The 12431-nt window shown below is 35.3% G+C and overlaps 1 protein-coding gene across 1 annotated transcript in view; it reads right to left on the reverse strand.

The window, feature by feature from the left end:
* The window catches only part of Coq8 (ubiquinone biosynthesis protein COQ8, mitochondrial), a 210537-nt gene that overhangs the window by 56743 nt on the left and 141363 nt on the right, over positions 1 to 12431 (reverse strand). The window contains exon 10 of the mRNA XM_090398930.1: positions 5540 to 5681. Within this exon, the coding sequence (XP_090255056.1) occupies positions 5540 to 5681 (142 nt within the window). The remainder of the gene's footprint in view (positions 1 to 5539; positions 5682 to 12431) is intronic.

Below are 12431 nucleotides of genomic sequence, written 5' to 3' on the forward strand. Positions count from 1 at the left end.
TCTCTTGGCTTCTTGCTTTCTCTCTTTGTACACCTCTCTGTCCTCTTCCACTCTTGACTCATCCCACTTCTGCTTTGCCTTCCTCTTAGCTGTCACTGCCACTTGTACATCATTATTCCACCACCAACCCTCCTTCTGCTCTCTAATCTTTCCAAATGTCTCACCAAGCACCTCGATTGCGCAGCTCAGGATTACTTTTGAATTATGTTTCCACCAATCTTGTACACTTTCCAGTCCATCCGAAATCCTCTCTAACACTCTCTCCCTAAAACGATTCCTCACACTCTCCTCTTTTAAGTGAAACCACTTAATTGTCTTCATCCCATGGCAACCAGAAGTTCTTATCTTCGATCTTATTTTAAAGTCTGCACACAGCAGTCGGTGTTGTTGTGCTACTTGATCTGTTGGAATTACTTTACAATTTGTCACAACCTTAAGATGTTTTCTTCTAGTCAAAATGTAGTCAATTTGTGAGCTGTTGTTACCACTTCTAAATGTTATCAAATGTTCTTCCCTCTTGAAGAAAAACGAGTTCACAATTGCCAGATCAAATGCTACTGCAAAGTCCACAACCCTCTCTCCTTCCTGGTTCATCATTCCCACTCCGTGGCCCACCATGCACCCTTTCACAGTCTCTATTCTGTCTTCCTATGTGCCCGTTCAAGTCTCCTCCGACAATCACCATCTCATTTTCTTCCAATTCTCTCATTTCTTCATCTAACACGTTCCAGAACTCATCTTTTTCCTCTGCTGTACAACTAACTTGCGGGGCATATACACATAATACGACCACCCGTATCCCATTATGCAAAGCACATACCTTTTCAGACATGTAAAATGCTATGCATAATGGGAAGGGTCACTGCCTAGACCGATTTTGACCTTTATTGAGATCTTATCAACTGGAGCCGGGAGAGATACCAAGGTTGAAGAAATGAAGAAGTCATAAATATCTCAATATATACAAGTAGCCCAAAAGGTGCTATACCTTATTAAAAAAACTCTGGATGAGAGAAAGATGTTGAAAGTTTTTTTTACCATGGTTCTACTATACAATAAATATGTCAAGAAATTATATACTTGGTTTTAATCCTTTACCCAAGAAAGCAAAACAATGTTTTGTGTGTGAAATTTATTCACATCTGAGCTACTTTTACATAGAGGCTAATGACTTTATATCACTTACCTTAGTATGTATCCCATAATGCAAAGCCAACACCTTTTCGAACATGCAAAATGCTATACATAATTGTAAAGTTTTTGTTGTTTTTTTTCTGATCAATTTTTATTATATGTCTTTTCCATTATTATTGTTATCAAATGGGGTGCTTAAGGGTAAAAGCTGTATAACTGAGAGGAGACCTCCACATAGCCTTTAAAGGAATGCAGAGAACCGACCAGGGCCTCTGACCTAATGTCCAATCCTCACCTTCTTGTGGTGTACCCTGTTGGGTATCTACCTGGATACTGAAAGAACGAGGAATGGGCTGGCAATTTGGGATTTAGCCGACCAAATTGTATTCTTATTGGTTAAATCAAAATAAAAATGATGGTACAGCATGACAAAATTTCATGCTGGCTGGGGCGTCGCCCAGTTAAACAAAGCCTCCGTTGTTTTCGCCAGGGAACCAGGGCAAACAGCGAAAAGTAAGCTACTAGAACAAATCTGAAAACACACTCCAACTCAACATCACCAGAGTTAAAGATCGGTACTATCAACATAAGAAGCCTGAATGGCAAAGAAATGGAGCTAGCTGAGGAATTAGATAAGTACCAGATCAACATAATAGGGGTGACTGAAACAAAAAAAAAAACAAAAACTGGTGAGATCTTTCTGAGCATTAATACAAAATGTTATATTCAGGCAATGACAATCAGGGAAAAGGAGTAGCCAAAGTATTCAACACTAAATATGAGGCTAATCTTCTTGAATGGCAGGCAATCTCAAGTAGAGTAATGTGGACAAATATGAGAATGGGGAACTGGACAATGAGACTAATTTGTGCCTATGGTCCCACAGAAGGTTCTACTAAGGTAGAAATGGAGGAATTTTTTCAGGCTTTAGAAAAAGCAACGGACACAATGAAAAAGGAAAAGTTGGTCCTTGTTGGGGATCTAAATAGCAGAGCAGGAAGTGATTGTCAGACATACAAAAATATTTTGGGAAAATTTGGAGAAAAGAGCAAAGCTAATAATAATGGCAAATATCTGTTGGATTTCTGCTCAGGACATGAACTGGTTATTACTAACACCATGTTCCAACATAAAAATGTGCACAAATTCACATGGAGAGAAGAGGCAAGGAATAAGAAAAGTCTCATTGACTGTTATTGTTGATAGTGATGTTTTCTCTCTGGTGCAGGACACCAGAGTGTACAGAGGATTTGAAATGGAAGTGATCACAATTTAGTCTTGAGCAGGATAAAACTGGATTTCATATTGAAAAGAATAACATGTAAGAAAGTATTAACATAAATCTCGCTTGGAACACTCAGTAGGGAAATTCCTCTGTAATTCTCTCACTGCTTTATTTTCTTTTTTATAGATGTGTATTATGAAAGCTCTATTCAAATCACCTGGAAATTTTGACCCTGTGACCAGGCCTTCTTAATTATGCAGCATAATCACTATAAAACATTTCTGCTTTCATATTGGATTATTTCTAGTCGAATATCATCTACATCAGTTACTTCCATATATCAGGTTTTTCGGGGCTTTTTCTGTCAATACATATCAAGTACTGATATGTATTACTGATTCTATTAATTTTAAGAGTCTTAATTTTAATTACTCTCTCCTCCAGTATATGCTTGCATAAATCTTAATTGAACTGGTAAGAAGAGAATTTCCTCACTAATTCTCCAATTCAGTTTGATTCTCTTTTTATAGAAGTACTATGAGAACTATTTTCCAATCATTTGGAATTCAATCTTCTGATTAAGAAATTTTGTGACTGTAAAACTTTTATATACAGGGTGTTCGGGATAAATTTGACAGTTTCGTAAGGAAAAAGAAAATCTTCTTTGTATCTATTAAATTTAATGAATTGACAAAAAAACATTACAGGCAGAGTTAATTACAATACTATCAACAAGATTTACTCAAAATAACCACCATTAGCATCGATCACAGCTTCAATTCTGCTTCGGAACCTCGAACAAGCTGATGCTACAGTCTCCCTGGGAAGGGCCGCAAAAACTGTTTTAATTTTATCCATTAACTGGGCTTTTGTATTACTGGAAGTGCGATTGGTGTCTTTTTCAACTGCGCCCCATACAAAATAATCCATGGGGTTAAGGTCTGGGGAGTTTGGAGGCCAAACATTTGGACTGGTGAAGTCGTAGAAATTTTCAGACAACCATTTTTGACTTTTCCCAGAGGTGTGGCAAGGGGCCGAATCCTGCTGCCATACATACGGCCTACCATTGCCTACCCTTGTTATCCAGGGCTTGACTACAGTTAGCAACTCCACGAACAAAGCCCGAATTCCAATGCCAGGGTTCTTCAACACCTGTTCCTGCAGATTTGCGAGAAATTCTGCTGTACGAACGCAATCAGATCGTCTGCTAGGGATCTTTCTTCTTGCTACATCCTCGTAGTCACCATTGCAAGTCTCTAGTTCATGCCTGATTGTTTTTACTGTATTCAGGGAGCATTGGGCAGCAGTCGTAATATCCTTATTTTGATGGCGGGCACGATTCATCATGATACAAGTTATTCTTTTCCATGATTCAGGTGGGTTCCAGCTATCCATCCTTTCTGACATCTTGTATGTGAATGAAGAAGGGTCCAAACTTTTAAATGAAGAGAAGTGTGTGTTAATACATGTAACTTACGGAAAAATATAATTAATTATAAATATGTCAAATTTATCCCGAACACCCTGTATATATATACATACACACGAGGGTGGTCTAAAAAGTTCTCGGCCTAACAATGAAAAAACGAATTTATAATTACAAAATTATTTTTATTTTTCAACTAATCTCCCTTAAGACTAATACATTTATTCCAGCGATGCTTCAGTGCCATTATCCCATCCCTGCAGTGGTTCTCAGTAAGATCTGCAAAATACCCCTCTACAGCTGCAATCACCTCTTGATTCAAAAAAAAAAAAAAAATGCTGACTGGCAAGGAAGAGTTTCAGGAAGAGACAGAAGTCAGAGGGAGCCAAATCTGGAGAATAGGGTGGATGTTCCAATAATTCATAGTACAGATCCTAATTTTCCCATTGCCAAAACACCTTTGTGGGCAGGTGCATTGTACTGATGAAAGACAATTTTCTTCTACGAACCAGGTCTTTTCTCACAAATTTTTTCTTCTAGTCTGGTTAAAATATCGGAATAATATTCCTCGGTTATTGTTTTACCCTTTTCAAGATAATTAATAAACAAAATGCCTTTATAATCCCAAAATATTGATGCCATGACCTTTCGTGATAATGGAACTGCCTTTGTCTTCATTGGTTCTGAACAACAGGCTTCTGTCCACTATTTTGACTGCTGTTTGGATTCTGGTGTGTAATGGTGAATCCAAGTCTCATCCATAGTAATAAATCGAACGCACAAAATCAGTTTGATTCCTGTTAAAATGTTCCAAGCACTGTTCAGATTTTCATGTGAGCGTGTTTTTGATCTGCTGTGAGCAAGCGTGGCACCCATCTTGCGCGAAGCTTTTTTAATATGCAATTCTTCATGCAAAATATATCCTACACGTTTATTTGAAATGACTATAATAATCATATAAAAATATACTCAGACTATAGAAATTGCTAGGATGGCTAGTCAAAGTGCTACTGATGTAGCACTTTGACTAGCCGTCACCCAATACCATATCGTGCACTTGATCAATGATTTCTGGTGTTGTTACACTTTTTAGACTTTCTTCACGTGGATCATCTTCAAGGCTGGTACGGCCATGATTAAACTTGGCATCCCATTTCTTAATTGTTGAAAATGAAGGAGAAGAGTGCCCATAAACTTTCATGAACTTTGAATGAATTTCTTTTGGCATTAAACCTTCTTTTATAAAGAATTTTATAACTGCACGAGACTCAATTTTATCCATTTCAAGGGATACAGACAACACTTTTACTTCAGACAGCTGTATAAAACAAACTACTTGATAGAATGACTTGCAATTTCACATGGATGCTTATGACAGATGTACTAACTTAAAAAAAAAAATCTTGCCAATAGTCCCGCCACCTATGGTTGAGGTCAAGAACTTTTCAGACCACCCTCGTGTGTGTGTGTGTGTGTGTGTGTGTGTGTGTGTGTGTGTGTGTATATATATATATCTGAACATCTCTGGTTGAATATCAACTCATTTAGAGATAGATAGTCTCTGATCTGATCAAGTACTGATATGTATCCATAAATGCATTTCTATTGCCTATTTTCTGTGATTATCTCAGTTAACAATTTTTAAAAGGAATTACATTCAGCTTATTCCTATCTTTATTTTGTGTTTGTTTATCATCTGTGATTCCTTTTATAATTTGTAATTCTTATTATAATTTGTAAAATCGATTAATTACCTTATTTCTTATTTCTTGGCTAGCATTCCATAATTTATCAACTGAAGTACCATTAATCAGTTCAGTGGTGAAGATTCTTTTGGTACTTAATTTGTCAATCACCTGTGGCACAAAAAATTCTGGATAAGGTTCCAAAAGTTCTCTAAAAGAAAGATAAAAAGTGGTATTATATTATTATTAGACCTCTGTGGAGCAATGCACATTTATTCAAAGAATTCATCAATTCTAAGGCAGTGGATTTCCTCATACATCTATAGAAAATTTAGTCTGTATCAATCAGATAATTTCAGCTTTCGTAAATACAAGGAAGGGGGTCTGGAAAGTTCTGATAAACACCTAGAAGAAAAATGATATTAAAGCGACTGATATAATCAACTACTAGTAGCCGAGTTATCAAGGTAACTTATGTTCTTATATTCTTATATCCTTATGGTTATATCAGATAATTTCAGCTTTCATAAATACAAGGGGAGGGGAGAAAGTCTGATAAACACCTAGAAGAAAAATGATATTAAAACAACTGATATAACCAAAAGAAAGAACATACTACTAGTAGCAGAGTTATCAAGGTAACTCATGTTCTTATATTCTTATATCCTTGTGGTTATATCAGTTGTTTTCATATAATTTTTGTTCTAGGTGTTTATTAGAGTTTGCCACAAAGGTTGGTCGATTGGTAGAGCTTCTGCTACTAACGGCTCACAAAAAAAGGTAAGCAAGTTTTGAACATAGTTGGAAGGGGGAACAATCATTCGATGCTGTTGGCACACTCTCCCTCGATGAATCTTTGGACTCCCTGGAGGTGTCGCATAATAATAATAATAATTCACTTTCCAAACCCACCCCCTTGTATAAGCAATCATATAGATAGTCAGGTGTGGAATAGTTCTTAAACGTTATTTCACATTGTAATATGTTCCCTACATTTTGAATCTCTGTCTGCTAGTACCTACAGATCCATTCCTGCTTCTTGCTCAGTTTTTTTTTGCAGTGACTTCTCATCAATATAGTACATTTCTTTCAACTTCTTGCAAATAATGGAAAATCATATATACAACTGCATAAGTTTTTTTTTTTTTTTTTTTTTTAAATTTTCCTTTAAATACAAGGTCATCCATATTCATAACTTTTATAAATGAGTACACACATATATGCTTCAAGAAGAGAACTAGAATATTAATTATTTTTTTAAACTGTTCTCCAGAGACTACTTTCTGATATCAAGCAGACATTCATTCATTCTCCTATCAAAACCATTACTCTATTATCAGTTTCCATTTTGCATAATTTAAGTACTTATACAATAATTTGGCTTGCAGTCTTCAGCAATTATCTTACAAAAAACCAGAAATATCACACTATATGCAGTGCTCTTGTCTAGCACAACCATATCATGACATGTGATTAAGTTACAGTGAACTCACACTAGAGAAAACTTGAAGGGGGGTGGGGCAAAGTAACTGTTAAAGTAAAAGATTACTATCATGAATTTCCTTTACTACGAGGGGGGTTCTGAAAAGTTCTGATAAACACCTAGAACAAAAATGATATTAAAGCAACTGATATAACCACAAGAAAGAACATACAAGCATATAAGAAAAGTTTCCTTCATAACTCTGCTACTAGTATGTTCTTTCTTGTGGTTATATCAGCTGCTTCTTTAACATCATTTTGTTCTAGGTGTTTATCAAAACTTTCCAGACCTCCCCCCTCCCTTGTACAGTATTGATAATGTAGAGCTTTTGGATGAGACTTTTCAGCAGTTTGTTTTAATAAATTAGTTTGTTATAATAGTGCCTGCTGTACTGTATTAAGCACCTCTATAGTGCAGCCAGAAAGAACTAGTTACTTGGGTTTGTATCCTGCCTAGAATATGAAAAACACATATGAGATTTGAAGGTGAATTAACTGGTCTCACAGGTAGATCTTACCCTCCAGAATCTCAGAAGATCCCCCCCCCCCCCCGACAAAAAAACAGACTAACTGAAAAGAGTAGTACATGAGAACAAACATATACATTGGTAGATATAGCAGATTATAATGATAAGATTTATTGTACTATCACAGCACAAACCTGGTTATGAAAGTCAAATTACTGGACTGTAACAGGCTGCTCAGCCTAATACATATTGAAAGATGGGATTAAATTATTAAAAAATTTCTTTTCACAAGCTCATTCTGGTCTCTACAGAAATTCAGATCCTTATTTACTGAATATTAAATCATAAGAATGAATAATCAGAAATATTGATTACAGCATGTGCGGAAGGCTCTGATTTTTTCTTTCCTGCCCTGCTAAAATGGTCAAATGGGAATTTTATCCTCTATTGTCAAGTTTTAGTAGAAACTACTTTAAAAGATACACCAGTCACTGCATGAGTGAGTGTAATATTCAATGTGCTATCATAGAGATTTGTTAATTTTGTATTTGTAAACCACACTTTCTCGGTTGTTGTTGAAATATTTGTTTAAAATATTTTTTAATTTGTTGTATCTACTTGAAAAATGTAACAATTTAGAACAGGATTTCTTAACATGAGTGAAAATTAGTTTTGGTATAAAAAATATCAGGAATCATGCCAGCTAGCAATATAATATTGCAAGATGAAACATAACAGGCATATATAACAAATGCAAAAATAAACATACTTACTTTTTAAAATTGTGAATACATGATAGGGTATCCCTTTGAGGCATGCTGTACAGAGCATGATTCATAAGCAGTATATTCATTGCATAAAGATATACATACTTTTTTATCACCATTTTCATATATGTCCAACAGAAATGAGAAAATCACTAGCCTCACAGTCTTCCTTTAATTTAGCAATTTACTCATTCCTATTTGATTTCACAATGGAAACATGGTGTGTGTGTGTGTGTGTGTGTGTGTGTGTGTGTGGTGGAGGAAAGCACACTAAATCCTTATGAAAATATATTGGTACAGAAAATTACGTATCAGACATGAAAGAGAGAGTCAAATGTTTATTTAGAAAAGGTCAGAATTCATTATTTTTGCTATTGGTACTATCAACATAAAGAGTCTGAATGGCAAAGAAATGGAACAAGCAGAAGAAGTGGATAAGTACCAGATCGACATAATAGGAGACACTGAAATAAAAAAGACAAAAACTGGTGAGATCTTTCTAAGCAATAAATACAAAATGTTATATTCAAGCAATAAGAATCAGGGAAAAGAAAGAGTAGCTATAGTATTCAACAATAAATACCAGGCTAATCTTGAATGGCAGGCAATAGGCCTGGCTCCCACTGATGAGATCTCAATAACGGTCGAAACCAGTCTGGGTAGTGACACTTCCCATAATGCATAGCATTATACATATCTGTAAGGATATGTGCTCTGCATTATGATCTACTAAGGCAAGTGATATGAAGTCATTAGCTTTTATATACGAGTTGCCCCAGTCCAGTCCTGAAAATACTTCAGGTGTAAACTATGTTTGCTTACATATGGATAAAGGATTAAACTAAGTATAATTTCTAGGTCTCTTTAATTTATTTAAAGTAGAGTGATGTGGGCAAATATCAGAATGGGAAACTGGACAATGAGACTTATTTGTAACTATGATCCCACAGAAGGTACGGGAGAGTGGAAGAATTTTATGAGGCTTTAGAGAAAGCAACTGACACAATGAAAAAGGAAAAGCTGGTCCTTGATGGAGATCTACATAGCAAGGTAGGAAACGATTGTCAGACATACAGAAATATTCTGGGAAAATTTGGAGAAAAGAGTAAAGCTAACAATAATGGCAAATACCTGTTGGTTTTCTGTCAGGCCATGGACTGGTTATCACTAACACTATGTTCCAACATAAAAATAGCACAAATTCACATGAAGAGAAGAGGCAAGGAATAAGAAAAGTCTCCATGACTATGTTATTGTTCATAGTGATGTTTTCTCACTATGTATGTAATCCTCTGTACATAGGATTTGAAATTGGAGGTGATCACCATTTAGTCTTGAGCAGGATAAAAATCGAATTTCACAGTGAAAAGAATCGATTGCTATGCATTGCTAGACTGAGGCCAAATAGAGGCCGTCAGGATCAGATCTTCACTTTACAACAAACAGTTGAGAAATCATGGAAATATAACAAAGATCTGTATTTAAGTTTTGTAGATCTGGAAAAGGCATATGACAAGGTACCAAGAGAGAAGCCATTCAAAACGCTACAGTTATATGGTGACAATAGGGCATTATATCAAGCAATACTTAGTCTTTATTTGAGTTGTAAGTCAGCAGTTAGAATTGAAGGAAGTACAGGAAGATGGTTTAATGTTAAATCTGGTATCAGACAAGGATGTATATTATCCCCCTCTGTTATTCATTATATATATGGATCACATTAGGAAGGAATGTGGTATTAAACCTGATATCAAAATTGGAGATGTTAATCTCAGCTCTTTGCTTTATGTGGATGATGCTATACTTCTAAATAAATCTGCAACAAGTCTGCAAAATTCCCTGACTAAATAGAATACCATATCATACCACTTCATACCATATCTATTACAACTGACTGTTGTAATAGATATGGTATGAAGGTCAGCAAAAACATGACAAAGACAATGAAAATAGGCAGAAGCATTGAAAATATCAACTGCATTATGAATGAGGAATCTATAGAACAAGTAAAACATTTCAGTTACTTAGGCACGATTTTTAGTGAAGATGGTAAATTAAATATGTAAATAGACAACAAAATCAACAAAGCTGGTATGGTAGGAAGTCAACAGAATAAATTTATATGAAATAAGAGAAAAATTAGTCAAAACACTAAATTAGCTGTATACAAGACAGCATTCAAACTAATTTTAACTTATGGATCTGAGAGCTGGGTCAGAAGTAAAAACACTTGACCAAAGACTAGAGACCGCAGATATGAGAGTCCTGAGATTAGGGGCATGAACAGATGGCATTAATGGCAATATCATATTAAAAACGAGGATATTAGGAAATAACTTGACATTGTCATCATCCAAGAATGCATTAGCAGAGCTAATTTCAGGTGGTATGGTCACTTAAACAGAATGGGCAAGGAAAGATTAGCAAAACAAGTGTTCTCTGCCAGGTTGGCAGGAAAACGATCCAGAGGAAGACCAAGATATAGGTGGATTGTACAGTACAAAGCCTTAGAAGATAGAAATATAAGTCTGATAATGCTGGAATCTTGACAGGAATTTGATGATGATGACGATGATGATGAAGAAGAATATGTAAGAAAGTTTAAAGCAAATAAAAGTTGAGCAACTCTCAGATGTGAACTGTAGACTAAAATACACAAATATTATTCAAAGAAAATGAAAGAGTTTGAGAACCCAAACCAAACTTTGGAGATTTAGTGGCAAGCCCCGAAGAAAACAGTGATTGATTCAGCCAAAGAGGCATGTAGTCTGCAATGATAGAAAAAAATCAGAACTGCATTGTGGACACAGGAAGTTAAAGAGGCAGTGAAGGAAAAGAAGGAAGCATATCAAAAATTCCTGGGAAATAAGTCAGCTTGTGCTCTTAGAGAATACAGAGACAAATGTAAGTAATCTAAATACTCTGTAAAACTAGCTAAACAAAAGTCATGAGAAGGCTTTGATAAGAAAATAAAAATAAATATCAGTAAGGCGGCAAAATATTCAGGAGGCTGTTCTGGAGAAAAGATATCCTTGATGTATGAGGTAATTTCTTCAAAAAAATTTCTAAATTAAACAAGCAGTGACAACACAGTGGTAAAAAAACACTCAACAGGCATGTAATCAGGAATATATATCCATACTTAAAGTAGAGAAAGCGATCAATAGCCTGAAATGTGGAAAGGGATAGGAGTAGATGATATTTGTCAAGAAATGCTCAAGTAAGGAAGTATAAAAGTCATACAGTGGCTGCACTGCATAGTTCAGAAGGCCTGGATAGAGGGGGTTGAATTCCAGATGATTAGAGTAGAGCTGTGATAGTACCCAGATATAAAAAGGGAAATAAAATTGAATGTGAGAATTACAGAGATTCCATATGATGTTCCTGGTAAGACTAATGCAAGTATACTTGAGAAACGGTTGAGAAGGATTGTGGAAAGGAAGCTTGGTGAAGAATAAGCTGGATTCAGGCCAAATAGAGGCTGTCAGGATCAGATTTTCACTTTACAACAAATGGTAATGAAATCATGGGAAGATAACAAAGATCTGTATTTAAGTTTTGTAAACCTGCAAGAGGCATATGACAAGGTGCTAAGAGAAAAGCTATTCAAAACGCACTGTAATATGGTGTCTGTGGGGCATTGTATCAAGTAATGCTTAGTCTTTATTTGAGTTATAAGTCAGCAGCTAGAATTGAAGGAAGTACTGGAAGATGGTTTGATGTTAAATCTGGTGTCAGACAAGGATGTCCATTATCCCCTCTGTTATTCATTATTTATATGGATCACATTATGAAGGAAAGTGGTATTAAAACTGATATCAAAATTGGAGATGTTAATCTCAGATCTTTACTTTATGCAGATGATGTCATACTTTTAAATAAATCCAGTACCAGTCTGCAAGATTCTCTGACTAAATTGAATAGCTGTTGTAATAAATTTGGCATGAAAATCAGCAATAACAAAACAAAGACAATTTGGATAGGTAGAAACATTGAAAATATCAACTGTATCATAAATGGTAAAACTATCGAACAAGTAAAACATTTTAGTTACTTAGGCACAATTTTTAGTGAAGATGGTAAATTAAAAATGGAAATAGACAACAGAATCAACAAAGCCAGTATGGTAGGAAGTTAACTGAATAAATTTATATGGAATAAGAGAGAAATTAGTCAAAATACTAAATTAGCTAAGTTCATGGACAATTCATTGCGGGAAAATTCACTGAAAATGTTATTCACTAG

This window comes from Typopeltis vanoorti, chromosome 1 (assembly GCF_054136105.1).
Source record: "Typopeltis vanoorti isolate ZY-2024b chromosome 1, IOZ_Tvanoo_1.0, whole genome shotgun sequence".
NCBI lineage: Eukaryota > Metazoa > Arthropoda > Arachnida > Uropygi > Thelyphonidae > Typopeltis > Typopeltis vanoorti.